The sequence below is a fragment of the Phalaenopsis equestris genome, unplaced genomic scaffold (assembly GCF_001263595.1).
Source record: "Phalaenopsis equestris unplaced genomic scaffold, ASM126359v1 Scaffold000841, whole genome shotgun sequence".
NCBI classification, from domain to species: domain Eukaryota; kingdom Viridiplantae; phylum Streptophyta; class Magnoliopsida; order Asparagales; family Orchidaceae; genus Phalaenopsis; species Phalaenopsis equestris.
The window spans coordinates 326853-347621 of record NW_018165281.1 but is presented as its reverse complement, the minus strand read 5'-3'; the positions used below and the strand labels follow the sequence as shown (position 1 = coordinate 347621).

The 20769-nt window shown below is 38.0% G+C and overlaps 1 protein-coding gene across 2 annotated transcripts in view; it reads right to left on the bottom strand.

Moving 5' to 3' along the window:
• The window catches only part of LOC110031800 (CBS domain-containing protein CBSX1, chloroplastic-like), a 51129-nt gene that overhangs the window by 3899 nt on the left and 26461 nt on the right, over positions 1-20769 (bottom strand). For both annotated transcript variants that reach the window (XR_002294770.1, XM_020735197.1), the window contains exon 5: positions 19604-19656. Coding sequence is in view for 1 of the 2 variants with exons in the window: in XM_020735197.1 (XP_020590856.1) it covers positions 19604-19656 (53 nt within the window). In the remaining variant the exon portion in view is untranslated. The remainder of the gene's footprint in view (positions 1-19603; positions 19657-20769) is intronic.

The window sequence follows — 20769 nt, the reverse complement described above, 5'->3', positions numbered from 1 at the left end:
GTAGTAATTTTATAAATTTAATTGAGTACAAGGCTACAAAGATTTATAATCAATGGAAAGTATTAATTGAGAAAACAAAATAAAAATTATTAAAGGAGATTCAAATGATGTTTTAATATAAACAAAATTTTTTTACATCTTGCCCCAATCTTTAATATTTTATGGCTACGTGATTAGGGTTGTCAAAACGAATCTTTGTTGGGGACAACTCGTGGTCGCTAAACAAACAAGCCGAACACGAACACACTTTTTGAGCTCGAAATATAAACGATCTCGTTTGAGTTCGGCTCATTTACACCCCTACTCCTACTTGCACACTTCATCACTACTACTCACTCTCTCTTGCCTCATATCTCTAGTGTCTGGTGAGTCATTGAAGATTGAGATCACCTCCAAAGTGTGGTATGATTCAAACTCTCTAAATGACACATCTAACCCACAAAGAGTCTCTTCTCAATTGAACTCCAATAGACATAACGCTTCTGAGTAACAAAATAACCCACAAACACACTTTATATAGATGACCAGTTGTCTTTCACAAAACATACATATCCAAATCCTTCAAAGGAAGGATCCCGCTATTATCTCCTTTCAACATCTGATAACGAGACTTCCACTCTAATACTATTGAGGGCATCATGTTAATCAATTGAGCGGTTGTTGACACTGCATAAGTGCTTTGGGACATTCATTGTAGTCATCATGCTCCGGGCTATCTCTAGAAGATGTCGATGCTTCATTTCTACTACTTTATTCTATGTTGGCGTGTAATGGCATATAATTTGATGTTGTAACCCTTGGAATGACAGGTGGTCCGCAAATGTTTTGTTGATATATTTTATCTCATTATAAGATCTCAATACCTTCACTACTGCCCCAAATTGGGTCCGACTTTTCTTCTGAAAATCTTTAAAGTAAGCAACTATCTCACTCTTCTGTTTCATCAAGGATATCTAGGTAATGCGAGAAAAAAAATCAATAAAAGAAACAAAATAACGATAAATATTCATAGAACTAGTAGGACAAGGTCCTCATACATCAGACTGTATCAAATCAAACAAACCAAAACTCCTATTCTAATAACTGACATAAGAGCTTCCAAGTAAGCTTGTCGAACTCACAAGCATCACACACCAGTTTCTTCGTATTTTTCTTTTCATACATAGATGGATACCACCAACTCAATAAACTCAAACTAGAATGACCCATACGTCTGTGATGTAACAGTAACACATCCTTCATGTTCCTCCCAGATTCACCTACGAAAACACTTTCTACCATGGATGTTAGCGCTGAGTCCATCCCCTCTCGGTCCAAGTACCAGAACCCGCTATGTTCTAATCCCAAGTGTCCGACCCGTCCAATTCTCTTGGAAGATCACCTGAGAAATATCAAAAGAAACAATATAATTTAATCGGAGAATAATGACACTAATAGATAAGAGGTTTACTGGAAAAGGAGCATGCAAAATATTGGAAATAATCATATGATTGGTACATCTCACTGTACCCTTACCAACTACAGGCTGCGCTGTACTATCAACAATCTGTATACTCTCTAGTACTACTAGATGAGTATATGAAGAGAACCCTCTAGCAATACGTGTCGAGAAGCACCAAAATCTATGATCCATATGATCCTATGGTGGAAATAGAGGCAAGAGAAAGCATGTCACCAATATCTTTCCTGAGGTGAGCACAAGTGGCAATGTTACCCCTTGATGTCTATGGATTGGAAAAATTATCATCTCCATCTCCTGCTACTTTCTGCTTCCTCTTCAACAGCTCCAGACACTAATGATCCTCACTAAAAGATCACACTATTTGTCCCTCATTTGTCCTCTGGTACCATCAGATTTACTCGACAGCCCCCTCTTACACCTTTCCAACCCCCACAACCACGACTACGACCTCTAACTTGTCCACGCCCACCTATCTCTCTCTTAGGAGGCTTCAGGGAAGCCATGCTCAAATGACTAACTTCACCACAGTTGTAGCACTTGTGAGTCTTCTCCTAGACACCTAGTATATCTAAGCTCGCAGTAGCCAATGTTGATCGTGTACCCAAGAATCTACTTAGCTTAGAGTGTAGCTTCATGCAAATTTCCTCCTGTATCATTGTCGCAATAGCCTAATCTAGTGTAGGAATAGTCACCTGATCAAACTAGATTCAGATGTGCTAGAAACTGCATGGTCCTCATCTGTGTAAAAATCTCCACTTTCATGAACTCTGGATCGTTACAGCTCGACATCGGTGAGAAGTAATCAAGATCCACCCACAGCCTCTCCAAATCTACGTAGTATTCTTGAATTGATTCACTTTGGACCACAACTTCTATTTCACGTTGAATATGAAACACCCTCATGTGGTTCTCAGTCCAAACATAAATCTTTTTTAGCTTCGCTTAGATGTCCCTCAACTTTCAAATGCCATCGACGCAATTGACAGAACCATTGAGTTGAGCAGCCAGGTGTAAACTTGGGTATGAGTGGTCCTCCACTTATTTCTTTCAACACTATCACTATTTGGTTCTTCCTAGGTCAGATATCTATCCAGTCTCTTCCCAATTAAAGTTGCCTCAGTCCGACGTGACCAGCTCATATATGTGGCTGGTCCATCAAGCTTGAGATACACAGGAGGGAGATCTAGCATCACCTGCGTCAAAGTACGTGTTGAAGTCGCGGTTCCTGTCACGACACTGGCTCCTTGTATGAGCCCTGCCAAGGCCTTCCGAACCTTAGGATCAATCCTTCCTAAAAGATCAACTCCTTTGCTTCCCACACTATCTCCATCTCCTGTCATCTTCAATCACACGGGATCCAAAACTAGCTGACACAGAGCAGATCAATCCTTCGAGTGTATATGCCCAACCAAATTGTGACTATTGTCGTAATCTCGTCTTTTGCCTTCCCAGTTCGTTCTAATCGCGAATGTATTGTCGCAATCTCATCGTTCGCCTTCCATGTTAGCTCCAATCGCGATGCTTAAAGTCGCGATCGCATCCTTGCCTTCCTACAATTCCGTCCTTGCCTCGCCGCAATCCCGTCAATACCTTGCTACTTCCCGTCATGGCCGCCTCATGTAGCTCCAAGATACCCCTTCCAGAATCCGAGCGGCAAATCTAAACTGCGCAACAGAGGAAAGCGGCAGATCCGAGCAGGAGCGGTAGAGGGGAGCGGCGTGTCCCCTCTCAAAAGAGTTCTTAGGAGTGGTGGGCAGCCCAGGACTTAAAAATTATTTTTCGGCCCTACACCTAGCCGATGTAGGACTTTTTGTCCGTGACATTCTTCACCCAATCCAATCACGTGACACCCTCGCATGGATTGACTTCACCGAGGGTCCCACTGGACCATGGAGAGTCCACACACCTGGCAGGCAGTAATCTGCTCTGATACCACTTGTCACCTCCCAAAAGAGCTCTTAGGGGTAGTGGGAAGCCCAGAACTTAAATACTATTTTTCGGCCCTACACCTAGCCGATGTGGGACTTTTTGTCTGTGACAGGCGGCTCTGATACCAAATAGAAAAGAATTGTACAAAAAATCTAATTATCTCATTCATAACATGAGCTTAAATAGGTTACATCTTTTTACAAATAAACCGACGAATAATCCTTTTTACAGGACTGTCAACAAAAATCATCAAAGCACAGTCATACAATAACAAATTGATATTGATCTCCATGCATCCAATGCTTAGAATAAATCATTGGATGCACCATATCATATCCAATATTAACCAAATACCCTTCCATAGTTACCATATGCACATTAAAAATAGTAGCTCATATTAAAATGCAATTTGCATCATGAGAAAATAGAAGCAACAACATAATCACTTCACCACTTCAATTATTTTGAAACAATTTTGCAATTTAAAATTTTATCATAAAAAAAAAATTTCAAACTCTAATTTACATTTCATCTAAAAAAAACTTCGATATATTATTTTAACAATCCTTAGAGATGCCACCACATATATTAATAGAATAAAAAAATCTATGGATGTTATAAACTGTAAATTGAAGAAATAAGATACACTGGTTCCTCCTGGACCGGGCCAGGCCAGTTTAACTAGCCAGCAGAGCAAACAGACTGGTCGCCCCTACTGAGAGGGGTGGAACTAGGGGTCTCGCTTGGAAGAATAACAGCTCCCGGATGAGGCATGCTAAGTCACTAATCATATATGCGAGGAGAGGAAGATAAGAAGTGTTTTAGAGGAAAGTTTGAATGTATTTTAGAGGTATTTTATTAGGGCTAATCAACTAGAGTTTGGGTTATGTTCTTGTTATTATCAAATTTTTTTTTTCTTTTGTAGTCTTGTTTCCTAACAACATCTAGAATTTGTGGAGAGGCGATCTACTTCTCAAATTATAGATTACCCTTGTATCTTGTTTGTTCGCATTGGTATTAAACAATTAGTCCTAATTTGGGATTTTCCCACCGAATTCTTGCAATTTGTTCATTGATTTTGGTGTTGATTCGTATCAAATTGGTGTAAGAGAAAATCTTGGAGAATGATAACATGGAATGTCATTTGATTTGGAAGAGAGATTAGAAGAAGAAAGGTAACTTAAATCCGGGATCAAGGAAAGGTTCTCAAACATAGAAGAAATGTTGTCCTCTATTGAAAACCAATTCGAGAGCTTGGAGGAGATGAGGAGGAGACTTATTGAACGCAATTCAAGATCTCGCCAGTGGTTCAATTTGAAAACCCTAAACAAAAGTTGATCGAAAAATCCTTGACTAAATCAAAAGAGAAAGAGATCGATCGAAACAAAGGAACATGAAGAAAGTATCCACCATCAAGAAACCCCTCGTAGGGCTTCAATTGGGAGTGGATTAGAGATTTCGATAGAGAAGATTGGACCGAAACCTGAGGACGGGTTATGTAAGGGTTATGGAGTAGCATGAATAAGTACGGAGAGAACCTGGGATGGGGTACGACTATGATCGAATGTGGGAGTTTTAGCTTAGATACATGGGGGAAAATATCGGAGAAAGACGAAGAGGAAGTTAGGTAAAGATGCTAGGTTTAAGAAATTGAAGATGTCGATTTTCGAGGGGAAATATGCACGTGGGTCGATGTATCAGGTGAAGGGATATTTCATGGTGAATGGGCTAAATAGGGAGGAGAAGCTCATGGATGTGGGGTTATGTTTGGAGGAAAAATACCTAGCATGGTTTCAGTGGAGAGAGAGGCTAGATATTTGATCCACTTGAGAGAGGAGCTTAAGGATTGCTTGTTGGAACATACGTTTAGCACTCCAACTGAGGGGAATTTCTAAAACAGTATTGAAGGGGAATTTCAAGCTCTCGAATTCGACATACGTTTAGCACTCCAACTGTTGAGACCGGGGGGACTAGAAGATACGATGGAGCTAGCCCAGGTAGTAGAAGATGAGAATTGGATGGAGATGGCCAACAAAAGCAACACCATGGGAGGATTTCACAGGAGTACCTTGACAATCATGACACCAAGGACCAAGATGATGACATTTCAAAAGAAGACACCAAAGGAGAGGAATATGGGAGCTTGTACAAGGGCCAACATTAAGCGTCTCACAGAGGCAGAAGTGCAGGACAAAAAACAAAAGTATTATGTTTCTGATGTGATGAGAAGTATGTACCGGGCCACCAATACAATGATCACATACTTCAAGTCCTTATAGTTTGTGATGGGGCGGCGCTAGATAGTGATGATTTGGAGGAAGAAGTGGCGGGATTTACTCCAAATCACACTATGAACAAATCAAACTATGAAGGTGAGGAGACAGATCAAAGAGCAGCCTATAATGGTGTTGGTGGATAATGAGACCACTCATAACTTCATCTTAAATTGGGTTGTGGAATGGCGGTGAACCACTTGGGGTTCAAGTTGGTAGATACGGGAAGGTTTCGAGTCATTATGGAGAAAGGAAAGGTGGAGAAAAGCTGGATAATTTGTAGGGAATTGATTTTGACACTACAAAGCGTACATGTGTAGAGGACTTCCTTTCCTTGAACTTAATAAGTACTGATGCAATTCTGAGAATGAAGTGGCTACAGACTATCAAAGAGACGAACATGGATTGGAAATCTCTGAGTATGGAGATTAGGGTGGAGGGGAGGAATGTGATGCTGAAAAGAGGTGCTAGCTTGTTCAAAACCATGGTTTCATCCAAAACCACGGTCAAGATGATATAGGGGTGGTCAAGATTATACGGAGAACAGGGTTAGCCTATTTGCTGGAGTTGCAGAGTATAAAGGAGATCCGCGATACCGAGTCAGTAGAGTTTCCGAAGTGTGTTCAACAACTTTTGTAGTAGTTTTTTGACATCTTTCAACAACCTAGCGGATTAATACCATCAAAGGAGCATGGACATGTCATTACATTGAAGGGAAGTGCTTCGCCCATCAGTGTCATAACATACTGATACCCTCAAATCAAGAAGGATGAGATAGAGGTGTTGATATGGAAGATGCTTGAAGCAGGGATTATAAGGTCCACTATGAGCCACTTCTTCAGTATAGTTTTATTGATGAAGAAATAGTGGTAGCTGCAGATTTTGGGTGGACTACAAGACTGGACAAAAAAACTGTATTGGATATGTTTCCTATTCCAGTGATTGATGAGTTGTTAGATAAACTTTACGAAGCAGCCATCTTCTCGAAGATCAATATGAAGTCAGAATACCATAGATCATGATGAATCCAGTTGATGTGCACAAAATAACGAGTTGTATGGAGATGGAGCATACGGGACACCTGAGAACAGTACTTGAGACTTTGGGAGAATATTAGATGTGTGCCAACCTAAAGAAAAACTCCTTTGCACAGACACAGGTGGAATACCTAGGACATGTGGTGACTAAAGCTGGGGTAACAGTGGATTAGTCCAAGATTGAGGCTATGTTGGACTAGCCTTTGCCTAAGAGCTTGAAGTAGATGAGAAAATTCTTAGGTCACACTGGGTACTACCGAAAATTCTTGAGGGTATGACACAATTGCATGGTCGCTGAAGAAATAGTTGAAGAAAGACAATTTTAAGTGCGGGAAAACAAAGACATAGGCCTTCGAACAGTTGAAGAGGTCCATGACCAGCGTGCCAGTACTAGCACTTCCAAACATCAGGAGGCCATTTGTGGTGGAAATAGATGTGTCAGGATATGGATTAGGGGTAGTGTTCATATAGGATCAATGGCCTATCGTCTATTTCAGTCAGGTGATCATGGCCAGGGTAAGGTTCAAGTTCGTGTATGAGCCGGAGTTGATAGCTATTATCATGGCCATTCAGAAGTGGCTTCCCTATCCGTTGGAGCGACACTTTATAGTCAAAGCATATCAAAAGAACTTTAAGTATTTGCTGGAGTAGAGAATAGTGACTAAGGAGAACCAAAAGTGTATCCAAGTTACTTGGATATGATTTTAAGATCAAGTATAGCTCAAGGGATGGAGAACAAAACCTCGAATGTATTATCGAGGAAGGTGAAGCCCCAACGAATAGCCTTATAAATACCCATGGCCCTAGATTGGGAAGAATTGAGGCAAAAAATGGAACATGATGAGGAGCTGAGGAAGATCAAGGTATAGTTGCTCTAGGATCCAAAAAATCATCCAGGATACGCATTGTGGGGACAACAACTACTCTACCAGGGTTGTTTGGTGTCGTCGATAGCATCATAATACATCCCCAAACTGTTGCAGTAGTTTCATGATAGCGAGATTAGGGGGCACGCAAGGGTATAGAAGGCATACAGTCGATTATCAGCAAAGCTATATTGGGTGGGGATGCTTAAAGATGTAGAGGACATGGTAGAGAGATGCAATGTGAGCCAGCAACACAAGTATTTGACTATGGCACCAAGAGAGTTACAACAATCCGTAGCTTTACCAAAGGTTTTGGAGGAGGCGATGATGGATTATATAGAGAAGTTACCATGATCAGAGGAATTTACTACGATATTGGTGATAGTAAATTGCTTGAGCAAGTATGCTACTTCATTTTGCTGTGATACCCTTACACTGTTGTCTCAATCGTTACTTTGTTCATACTGGAAGTGGTTCGTTTGCATGGTGTTTCAGAATCCATTGTATCGGATAAAAATAAGGTGTTCTTCAATCATTTCTGAAAGGAACTGTTCAAATTACAAGGGATAATTCGAAAGAGTACAATGTATCACCCTAGACAGATGGCCATACAAAGGTGGTCAACATAAGTGTGAAGACATACATGCGTTATTTTGTATCAGATATGTCGAAGCTTTGGGTAAGATGGATTGCTTGGGCGAAGTACTGATACAACAATTCAAACCATACTTCAACACATTACTAATCCTTTAGGGATTTCGTATGAGCAGGATCAACCTCACCTGATACACTACAGACATAGCACTACATCATTATCGAATGTAGACCAATCATTGACGGAGAGGAACAAAATATTGGAAGAGCTCAAGGGACATCTATTAAGGGCCCAACATATCATAAAGAGGAAAGTTGATGGATATAGAAGCGAGGTACAATTTGAGCCCGAGGACATGGTTCACTTGAAGCTGAGATCCTACTAACAGAAGAAACTGACCAAAAGGAGCGATAAGCTTCCCCATGATATTTTGGACCTTATGAGAATGTGACACACATTGGGATAGTGGCATACCGTTTGAAGTTATCACTATCCTCATAATTACATCCAGTATTTCAAGTATCACAACTGAGGTGTGTTATCGAATACCACATATCTCGTCTGCACTACCTTTGACGCTGACAGAGGATAAGGATGTGGTTTTGGAACCTCTGAAGGTAGAAGGGGTGCACCGAGAAGCAAGTGGAGCAAAGTGCTGATTAAATGAAAAATCTGCCATATTATAAAGCAATCAGGGAATCTTATGAATTGATCCAAAAGGAATTTCCATTGGACAAGGTGCTTCATTAACAGGAGAGTATTGAAACACTGGTCCCTCCTGGACCGGTCTGGACCTGGCCGACCCAATTAGACCAGCCAACAGAGTAAACAAACCAGTCAATCTTGCTGGAGGGTAAGAACTAGGGGTTCCCAGCTGGAAGAGTTCCCGCTCTCGGGTGGGGCCTGCTAAGCCATTAATCACGCATGCGAGGATAGGAAATTATGGGGGGTTTTGGGGGGAAGTTCGAATGTATTTTGGAGTTTTGTTGGGGCTAATAACCAAGGGTTTGAGTTATGTTTTTGTTGTCTGTAGTTTTATTCTTTTATCATCTTGTTCTTAGCAGTGTCTAAAGTTTGTAGAGAGACAATCTACCTCTCGAATTGTAGATTACCCTTATATCTTATTAGTTTACTTTGGTATTAATCAAACAACACTAATTCGTTCACACCAAATTCTTGCAATTTGTTTTTTATTTTGGCTCCGATTCATATCAAAATGCTATCTACTTTTTAAATTGAGACTGGAGTGCCTTGCATTTCCCATGCTTTGAGATGTTGGTCCCTATGAATGTAAGTGAAGTCAAAGGGCCTTCAAAATTTATTTACCATAGTATAATTCTTAAACATTTTCTTTCACCTTAACATAATCATCAATATCAGCCATACCGTAAAGCTTCCTATAGCACCACACAACAACAACAAAAACAACAACAAAGCCTTAATCCCACTACGGGGGTCAGCTACATGAATCCTTTTTCTCCACTGTGTCCTATTTAGTGTCATATTTTCATTTAGTTCTAGTAAATTAAGATCATTTTTAATACAATAAGGCCAAGTCTTCCTAGGTTTACCTCTGCCTTTCTTAACACAAGTCGAATCTAAAACATCTACTCTCCTAATCGGATCATCAGATGGTCGACGTTTAATGTGACTAAACCATCTAAGACGACTTTCTCTAATTTTGACCGTCACAGGAGCTACACCAACCCTATCATGAATATATTCATTTCGCATTTTGTCTCCAAGTGTAAAGCCACTCATCCACCTATAGCACCACACAATGAAATTAAATTTATATGGAAGATAAAAAATAAGAGTTATGGCTAATTTAATATTGAAACAAGTTCAAAGAATTCAAACTTAGCAAACATCTTCACAGCCTATAAACTCCATGTTTCAACATCAGACAGGTAGTAAAGATAGCAAGCAAATTCAAATATGATGCGGGACATTTTTTGTAAAAAAAGCTGCAACCTCGCAAAAAAATGTGCCAAAATGGTTTTAACTCTCTCACAACATAATTCACAATGTCTGTATTTTAAATCATATTATTTGAAATGAATTGAAGATTGCCAATCAAAAACAGTGCTATCAAGCAACCATTTTGTTACATACTTTATCAAGCACATACATCTGGCCTCAATCATTTTTAACACCATTATCCATTTTATTTTATGTTGAAGATTCTTTCACAAATCTTCGAAATATAATCATCTTCACTGTCAAATCATTCTGAACAAACAAACTGATAATACAAGCACAACACTTGTGGTAAAAAAATCACATACCATGTAACCCTTCATTTTAAATTAGATTCATTTCTTAAAACTAACTGGCATATTAATGACAAAAGTACTATTGAGAGTGGTGCTTAAAATAACCTTTCGATTCCCATTCAACAAAAACAGATAGGTGGCACATAATCAAATTCCAGAATTCCCTCCTGCAAATGCTAATCACTACAAAAAAAAGTAGCCAGTCGAGAAAATAAAACCATCAGTACTAGTGAAAGTCTAAAAATCATATATTCAGAAACAAAGTATTTGTGTTTAGGACATTCCCCACAAGTAAAGCACCTCGCAAGCACTTCTGATAGTAACACTACCAATAGCATTCAGGTGCCATTCAAACAAAGCAACAAACCTCCATAAAGCTCCCATTCAAACATGCAAGCTAAATTCCAGTTATTATTATAAGGGTAGAGAGAGAGGAAAAAGTTAGCATGAAGTAAAGAAGTAAGTTAGGCATAGGGGAGAGAGTTCTAATTATATTACAAAAAGAGAGAGAGAGAGTTCTAAAATGGCTACAAAACAAAAGGGGAGAAACTTGGAGTCAAGGAAGCAGAAATTTCTAGCATATAGGGAAGTGCCATATTGAATCTATGTCAAAGGGATTGTTAGATCATTAGTAGGTTTATGATTCAATAAAACCCCAACTTGAAACTCATTTAGCTATCAAACTATAGAGATGACCTAGATCCATAAATACTCAAGTTGATCGGAACATAAATTTTTTGTGTTGATTTCAGATTAAATAGTGGTTGCAAGCCAAATATTGACGACCCTAGATGTAAATGAAAATATAGTTCCGAAAAAACCACAATAAACTAGCATCAAATTTGGATAAAGTTACAAAAAGACCTACACAATGTTACATTCAATTCCAAGAGAACAAATAAGAAAACCGCTTCACTAAACCTAAGGCTTGGCCTCAGATAAAGAGATTATAATTAGTTACAGTAGCGTATGGATTGCTTCACTAAAGACCAGAGTGTGAAGGTAAAAGAGTACATGCAGCAATATTGAACTTGGTGCAATACTGCTAATAAGCTTGAGCACAGTCATAAAGTCATAAGAAAAGACATATAACTAGAAAAATATTGCACACGGAAGTGATAGTGAAGATGATGAAAAATAATGCATTTATTCTCATCAAAATATCACATCAAGAATTGGTTTCAGTACATTATTTATTCCTTCATATTAACTATTTATGTTTTTTAAGAAAATGCCAGCTAGGTAGTTATGAGGTTCGAGAAATGTTATATTGTACGAGCGAAAAAGCGGTTTAATATATACATGCACAAGCACATGCGTGCGCGCGCACACACGTTACAAACAAGATCATGATTGCGCCTAAATAAAAAACAAAAGCCAAAAATTCACACACGTGAACTTCACATTGCAAACTCAGATCAAAAGACACACATTTGTCTCTTAGCACAATGCACGTGTTCCTCACCCTCATTGCACTCTTGCTTTGAAGGTATTATCCGTCAACCTACTAACTCTTTACTCGCTAATACACATCAAAATTTCTTACAAATCCCAACAACTCTTGTAAGCCTCACCAACTCTTGCTCCTGCACTGAAATATGTGTCCACTATGCGCATCTCTCATCATTCATAAATGCACACTCATAAAAATTGAGCCTTAAACACATTAGTCTTATCTCTTTCCTATTTTGACACTCTAACCACGGGCAATTGCCTCCCTAATTAAGCTCTTCCATTTTTCTAAAACTCTCTTATATCTATGTTACATTGTCAATCTCCAAATTCCACTCTCTGAGAAGCTTTTCTCCATCCCTTAAACTGCAAAGGAGTTAAAACATAATGTGAGTGTGTGTAAACTAAAAGAAAACCCCTTCATTCAAACCTTCTTGATAGGCAAAAATGAAAGGACTTCAAAATAGTTTTTATTCTTGAGGTAGACTAGGGTTTTAGCTAGATTTTTCTTAGTATTAAAACAAGATTTATTCAAATATTGGCTTGAAACATTTCATGAGTTTAAAACCTTATAATAATTATGCATCCTACTCATGAGAGAGCATTCTCAATTAAAGAGATTTCTTAAGCTAAATTTTTAGGCTTAAGTTTAAGTGATGGGGAATGGTTAGAATGATGAAAAGTAAGCCCGACTAAAATTATATTGTCAGACCAAAGGTTTCAAATTGTTAATATTGAAAGGTTTTGAGCCATAACATCTATAGAGTCTAATTAGTATCAATGGGGGTTTTAATCGAGCTAAGTCAAGTCGAGTATGTAATGGATTGACCTTGGTTTGGTCAAATCAAAAGTTCAGTCAATTTGAGCTTGAGTTGAGCTTTCACATATATGTTCAAGCTTGAATATGTTTAAATTTTTTAATGATAATACATGATTTATACTCAACTTGTTTATATTAATTTAACAAGCTAAAGATTTTAATTAGTATTTAATTTTTCATATAAAAATAAAAATTCAATTTGTACATGATTTTTCATATAAAGATAAGTGACAAAAAAGTAGCTTAAGCATTTAAGAAGACCATATTAGCCCCTGGATTTTGAAATGTGTAAAAATAGTCTCAAACTATTTTAAGAGGGGCTTAAATAGTTCCACAAACCAGTAAGTCAAAATTAGGGTTAGAATTAACGAAGCTACGATTCGAAAGACATTTTGGATTTTTAATATTTTTAGTGCAGGAGATTTACATACATATCACAAAAAATTGTAGGTCTTTGCATGATCGAGAGGAAACGACAAGGCCCACAAGACGAGGCGACTAGGATGAGTGTGACTAGAAACAAGGTGAGCCGAGCAGCAAGGACTATTGAGCAGCTTCGAGTAGTGAAAGCAAACATGAGCATTTGAGGGGAGTTGAAGCTTCCTGAGGAAGTATTTCAGGGCAATAGTGATGGAGAAGGGATAGTGGGGCCTACATGAAGAGACAAGCATGACGAGCATTGTTAGAGAAGGCGAGGTGAGCTGAGCAACAAACTGTCGACCAGTGAGGACCATCCGACAACGAAGACTTTCAAGCAGTGAGGTAAGTGCGACCGTCCAAGGAACATTGAATCTTCCCGACGAAACATTTCAGTGAGATAGTGTGAGCGCCATAAAAGAACAATATCTACAGTGAGTTCATTGTGTTGAGGCAAAGTTTGAACAATTTATGGAGCTAGTGAGAGGCACGAAAGAGCTAGGTAATTAATTTTTTTAAAGAATCTTACCCCTGAAAATTGATTTTTGTTTCATTTATCAAAAACATTATATATATATATATATATGCTTCTATATATATATATATATATATACATATATGACATTTGATAGAACGAGGTTTTTATATGTACTATTAGCATTTTTTTTTTTTGTTTTTTTTTTTGTAATATGAACATTTTCTTGGTAGTAGAGAAGAAGATGGACCCAAAACATCTATCTGGGTAACAACGAAGAGGTTTACCCTAAACTTCCTCTCGAGCAGCATTGAGGAGTGGATGGAGCTCCCAGAGCAATAAATGATAATTTATTTTGATGTATGATTTCCTTTATATTCTCGTAGGAGCAAGTCATAGAATGCAAGATGAAGGGATCTAATTTTTATCATCAACATTAGGGTAAGATTTTCAATTAAAGGCTATTTGTTTTTTGTAAGTTTAGGACACTTTCATATACAAAGTTCGGCATCAAGAGTTTGTTGTAGCCTACGAAAGTCGTTAGGGTTAAAAATTAAGAAATTTCAAGTCTAACATTTGCTTCTGGAATGAATCAACAATTGGGTGTATAAATTTTTGTTCTTGGATAATCAGATTGTAGGTTTTGGGAATTAAGCAGGATAATATTATTGCTATTGAAAAGGTATAAATACAGGGCACAACGATTAAAACAGGAAAAATATATACACAAATCTCTCCCTAATAACCACTCCATGATAAAAGGAAAGTCATAAATTGGGAATACAACAAATAGAAAATAACCAGAAGGGAAACTAAATAATTACTAACACCCCCCCCCCTCAAGTTGAAGCATAGATGTCAATCATGTTCAACTTGTATTTGAAATAATCAAACAACGGTCGAGAAAAACTCTTTGTAAGAATATCTGCAAGTTGGCCTATGGATGGAAACAAATTAACAAATATTTCCTCTGAATCAAGTTTCTCCTTGATAAAGTGATGATCAATCTCCATATGCTGATGGCGGCTTTATTGACACAAAACAACTGCAGAAGAACGAAGACCAGCAAACATAACTCGCGGAGCATGATGCGTGATCAAAAGGCTTCACATACCCCTAAGAGACAAAATGAAACTCGGCTTTATTGACCCAATGGGCATCCGTATAAATTACAATGGAGAGAGATGTGTTACGAGAGAACAACAAACCTGAACCTAGTGTATTTAAGTAGCGGAGGATCCGATTGACAGTGGTGAGATGGAGCTCTTTGAGATCATGCATAGAATAACTAACAATACCAATGGCATAACAAATGTCTAAGCTCGTGTGGACTAGATAAATGAGTTTCTCCACTAGGAGTAGTAATTTGTTTTGTTAACCGGAAAGATATTGGGAACATCTACCAATTTCTCATTGGGATCCACTGGAACAACTACCAGTTTGCAAAGAAATAGCTTTACCTCAGTTAGTAAATCTAACACATATTTGTGTTGGGAAAGGCTAATGCCCCAAGAGGACTGCGCTACTTCCACATCTAGGAAATATCAGAGAGAACCTAAGTCCATCTCAAAAGATGCGGCGAGGATACCTTTGAGAAACTCAAAGGCCGACAGATCATTACATATGAGGAAGATGTCACGACATAGATGATGAGGATGATATTACTATCATCAGATGAGTGGCGGAAGAACATCGTGTGATCAGATTGGGATTGAGAGAAATCATGGCTTACAACAACTTGTGTAAACTAGTTGAACCACGGTTGGGGGGATTCTTTCAATCCACAAATAGAGTTCCACAGTCGACACACTTGTCCATGGGAAGAGGTTGAGTCAAAGCCTAACGAGAGAGGCATATACACCTCTACAAGAACGCCATTAAGGAAAACATTCCTGACATCCAGTTGGAGTAAGATCCAATCCGGATTCATGGTAAGGAATAACAGAACTCGTATGATATTTAGTTTAGCTACCGAAGCAATTGTCTCTTTATAATCAACTTCATAAGTTTGTAAATAGTCTTTGGCGACCAACTACGCCTTGTTGCATTCAAAGGATCCATCAGAGTTAAATTTGATGTTGAGAATCCACCTGCAACCAACTACTTTCTTTCTAGAGAAAGATTAACAACATCTATAGTAGGGTTGCGTCGAAGAGCATTCTCATCTCATCTATGATTTCAATCTTCCAGGACAGGTCAACCAATGTTGCTTTAATAGTAGATAGGAGACAACGATCCGTCAAGGAAGTGACAAATGCTTCGTAGGTTAGAGATAAGCTATCAAATGAGATGTATTTTGCCATGAGATAAAGGCTGCATGCATGTTTGCGTACCTCAATGGGAGAATTCAACTCCTCATTCAGAACAAAAATGATCCCTATAGGTTGAGAGAGCATCGTTTTAGGGATGTCAGCCGGAGCAAATTCTAAGACCTGCAGCAGCGCAGCGGGCTCGAGTGTAGGGGCATTGAGATGAGTCTCAGGTGAGGGTTTGGTACGCTGAGTATGGATACAGAGAGTGGATGAAGGTGATTTTGGTCTGATTGGTCTCAGAACCAGTGGGATTGAGATTTAAAAAAATGGACACAATGGTTGTAGAATATCCAACGGAATTGGAAAAGGAACAATGTCTAGAAAATCTAGCTCCCCTCACTTGAGGTAGTGTTAGGAAAGTAAGAGATATTTTCAAAAAAGGAGACATCGACGCACAAATAGATTTTACTAGTGGTAGAATTAAAATATCGATAGCCTGTTTAAGTAGTTGAATAGCAGAGGAAACACATTTAATTGAGCGAAGATCATGTTTATTTCGAGTCGGAGTTGTGTTTCGAACAAAGACCGTGCACTCAAATATTTTGGTATCAAATGTGGAGAAGAACTGATTGGTAGGAAAACACGACATCAAAATGGATAACGGGGTCTGAAAGTTGTGGATTTTGTTTGAAACTCTGTTAATAAGATAGGTGGCGATAAAGACGGCGGCATCCCAAAAATGTTTAGGGACATTAGTTAGAAACATAATGAAACGAGCCACTTTGAGAATACATCGGTTTATTTGCTCGACTATCCCATTTTGTTGAGAGAAATCCATACAGAAGCTATGAAGGTAGATGTCCTTCTTCACCAAGAATTCTCTCAATATAGAGTTGAAGTAGTCACGACCATTGTTGGTCCGAAAGACATCAAAAGAGATTTTGAATTGGATCAAGATGAAAGAGTGAAAATTTTTTTAAGATGACTGTAGCTTCAAATTTGTCATTTAATATATATTCTCAAGTCATCCAAGTGTGGTCATCAATTAGAGTAAGGAACTACCGTCAATTGATGTACTTGCAATTAGAGAATGTCCCTATAAATCACTATGAATTGGTGAAAATGGAGAGGATGGAGGATAACGATGGGGTGGATATGGTACTTGATGATGCTTAGCAAAATGACAAAATTCACATTTAAAAATAAATGAATTTTTATTAAAAAAACATCGGAGGGTAAAATTGTTTTGAATAGTGAAAATTAGGATGCCCCAGGGACAATATAAAAGCATAATTAGACAAACAGTAGAGAGGGAAAAATTATAACTATGAGATTGAGTGTTCACGTCATCAAAGCCATTTTTTTAGAAGAAGTAGAGCCCAACTATCAGCGTAGTAGTTTCAATCATCTTCTCTGAACAATGATCTTGAAAGACACAAACATCAGGAAAAAAATGAACAACGCAATCAATGTCATATGTCAACATACTGACCAATAAGATGTTAAGCTTAACAAATGTACGTGTAACATGTATTCCAGAGTCAACCTGGCTATAAGTACAACTGACCTGCAATAAAATTACATAAGCGGTCGACAATTTTAATAGTCTTGCCTAGAGCAAGAAGAATTGAGAGCATCGAGTCATGTGGTTCGTGGCACCTGAATCAATAATCCACGGACTAGAAGAAACAAAACCAGTGAATGTCTTTGAAATGTTACCTTGACAACATAAGAGGTCGACGAGTCGGAGGAGAACTAACTAGATCCAAACAGCTTAATAAAGTGTTTCATATGACTTTTGATGGAGTTTGATGGTTCGGGGATGATCCGAGTGGAGGCTGGCCGAATTGTTGTGGATTCTATGGTTATAGTGAAACCTTTAGTAGCGGAAGATTTGTTTGTAGAATTATTTGTTGGCCTGCCGTGAAGCTTCCAATATTTATCATGGGTATGGTAGGATTTATAACAAAAATCATATGTGGAGTGTGGAGCACCATGATTGGAGCGCGATATAGTGGCAAAGTGTGGGGAACCAAGGTTGAAGGCTCGGTTGAATTAATGGAGTTGTCGAGCATAACAAATCTCCAGCTTTCTTCGCGGAGGACCTCTCGGGTTGAAGGAAGAGGATCACAACCTAGAATACTGCAGCGGGCTTCGTCGAGATCCTTGTTCAGGCCGGCCAGAAATTGGAACACATGATCCTTTTTCCAGAATTTTTTGGAAGAAGGAAAGATCCACGGGAGAGTCCCACTTGTAGTCATAGTAGATGTCACATTCCATCCATAAGGCAACCAAGTTATATTACTGTGTCACTATCTTTCATCCCTAATTTGTCTCATAGATCTTATTAGAAACTTCATAGAGTTGTCTAATATTCTCTACATCCGAGTACGTATGTTGAACGGTGGTCCAGAGGGCACTGACAGACGGAAGAAACAGGTACGAACGATCAACCAAGATCTCCATGGAATTAATCAGCTATGACATAACTATGAAGTTCTCCACTTTTCATGTTGCATATGTTGAGTAGTCTTTGGAGGTACAAGAATCGTAACTATAAGGTGTCCGAGTTTACCCCGACCTTTGACGAACATCAAAATAGCTTGAGACCATTGGAGGAAATTCGAGCCGTTGATTTTGTGAGTGCTAATCAAGAAATTCATAGAATTGTTATGTCCTCTGATCTACGGAGAGATTGAGGTAGGTGTCAATCCTCCAGTGAACTCAAAGACAACATCGAATGAAAGCTCGGAAATGGATGAATCCACCATAACTTTGACAAAGCCAAAGGTGAGGTTTGGGTGCTGAGACATAGGCGTAGATACTCTTATGCAACTGACAACAAAATAGGGCCTGTACGGGAAGATTCCAGCTGGCAGAAGGGAGGTCCGACGGAGGGAGGGCATGCAAGGGAGAGAAATGGCTGCAGAAGGGAGTTTCAATGGCCTTGGAAGGAGATCTGGCCTGCAGTGTGACAGCCAACAATGGAACGATCGGTGGCGGGAGAGCCTGCAGAAAAGGGTACCGACGGCTAAAACCTGTAGGGGGGAGACCGCAGGAAAGGAATCCGACATCTGAAAAACTACAGGGGAAGGCTTGCACGGAAGTTCCAGTGGCTAGGGTAATGTTTCGATGCTAGAGTAAGATCCGTGGCTTTGATAACAAGTAGGTTTTGGGAATTGAGTAAAATATTTTTGCTATTGAAAGGCGTAATACAATGATTCTAAAATAGGAAAAAAACTGATACCCAAATCCCTCCCTAATAACTATTCCATGATAAAAGAAAAGTCAAAAAGTAGGAAATACAACAAATAGGAAATAACAGGGAAAAAAAAAAAAACTAAATAATTTCTAACAAAGATAACAATAATTTTTCCCTTCAAGTCTATACTAGACTAGAAACAACCAGGTTAATTGAAAACTTGCAGACATATTATGCATGAAAGTCAAAAAAATGTAGAACAAATTAAAATTTGCATGGTTCCATGGTTAATGGCGCGCAAAGGATCTCTTCGTCACCATCTAAAACTCCTCTGACTAAAGTAAATATAAAGTACAAGCACATTAAAAATAACAATCAAAATATTGCACGATCAGTCTAATATTTCCAGGCATTAAAATTAAATCATGCTATCTTGAGGAGGGGATCTGTAAGAATCATAACTCCGAAAAGAATAATGAACAGGAATACAACATCAACTAAGAAAAAACGAATATTACTTCTAACAATAAAGAACTCTTGTGCATACCTTCCATGTACTATTTACCTCAGGGAACATGCTTGTATCAGTTCGTCCAGGTCCTATCCATAAAAATATATATATATATATATATGAACAAGTGGAGCATCAGCATTGTTTCTATAGAAAATACAAATTTGTCATTTGCAAGTTGTAAGAAAACAAAAACATTCGGTCAAAAACTTCATTCTTCAAGCATATAAAAATAATGTTAAAGAAACAATTATCCAAAGAGAAAAAAATTAAAATGAAAGGATTGCAAGATTTTCAAACTTGTACAAGATGTTAGCATGCAGAACAACTCAAAACTTCACTTCTAGACATAGGAGGATAAAAGTAATAGCAACAGAAATAATCAGGTTTTTAAAAGCTTTATTCATAAACTTAATGTAAGATGCAGAAATTATTTCATAAAGGATGATTTAGGGTCTAGGATTTATTAATACAATTTACATAATAAAAACACTCAAAAAACACAAACTGCGAATTTCCAACTCTTAACTACACTAAAAATCAGTTATTTTATGTAAAAATAGCAAAAACACCCTCCTTTCATCCCAAAGAATAATTTAATAATCGATAAATCTAAAATTCCACAGGAAACACAATGAATAAAAAAAAAATTTAAAAAACAATCAAGGTTCACAGTATGAAAAGGAATTCAACATTTTATCACACTTTAAAACACTTTAAACAAGCATATATAATAGACTGTAAACAAACTAATAGCAAGAATAATAGCAAGAACAAGGATAGAAATTACAAAATAAAAAAAGATTCAAGCCTCACATTGGTTCAAATAGATTTGCCTCTGAAAGTAGCCATCGAGCCAAAAAAAAAAAAGCCTAAATAATGCACATTCATTCAGTGCACATAAGAATTAAGAAAATCTGAAATATGATTTTAATATCCGATGCCCAATCCCTTTTACACGCCCCATCCTCCAGATCCCTATAAAAAGAACACAAAAGACCCAACTTAAAAAATCCTTAGAATCCTCTTCAATCCAATCAAAAACTTCATAAGTTTCAATTATCCCAATAATTAAAAAATGAGAATCAACTTTTATATTGATAATTTATATACACATTTATTGATGAAAGGAAAAATGTGGGGCACAAAATGTAGCAGCTTTGACAGTGTCGGTCAACTTTTTTTTTCGATTAGATTTATTT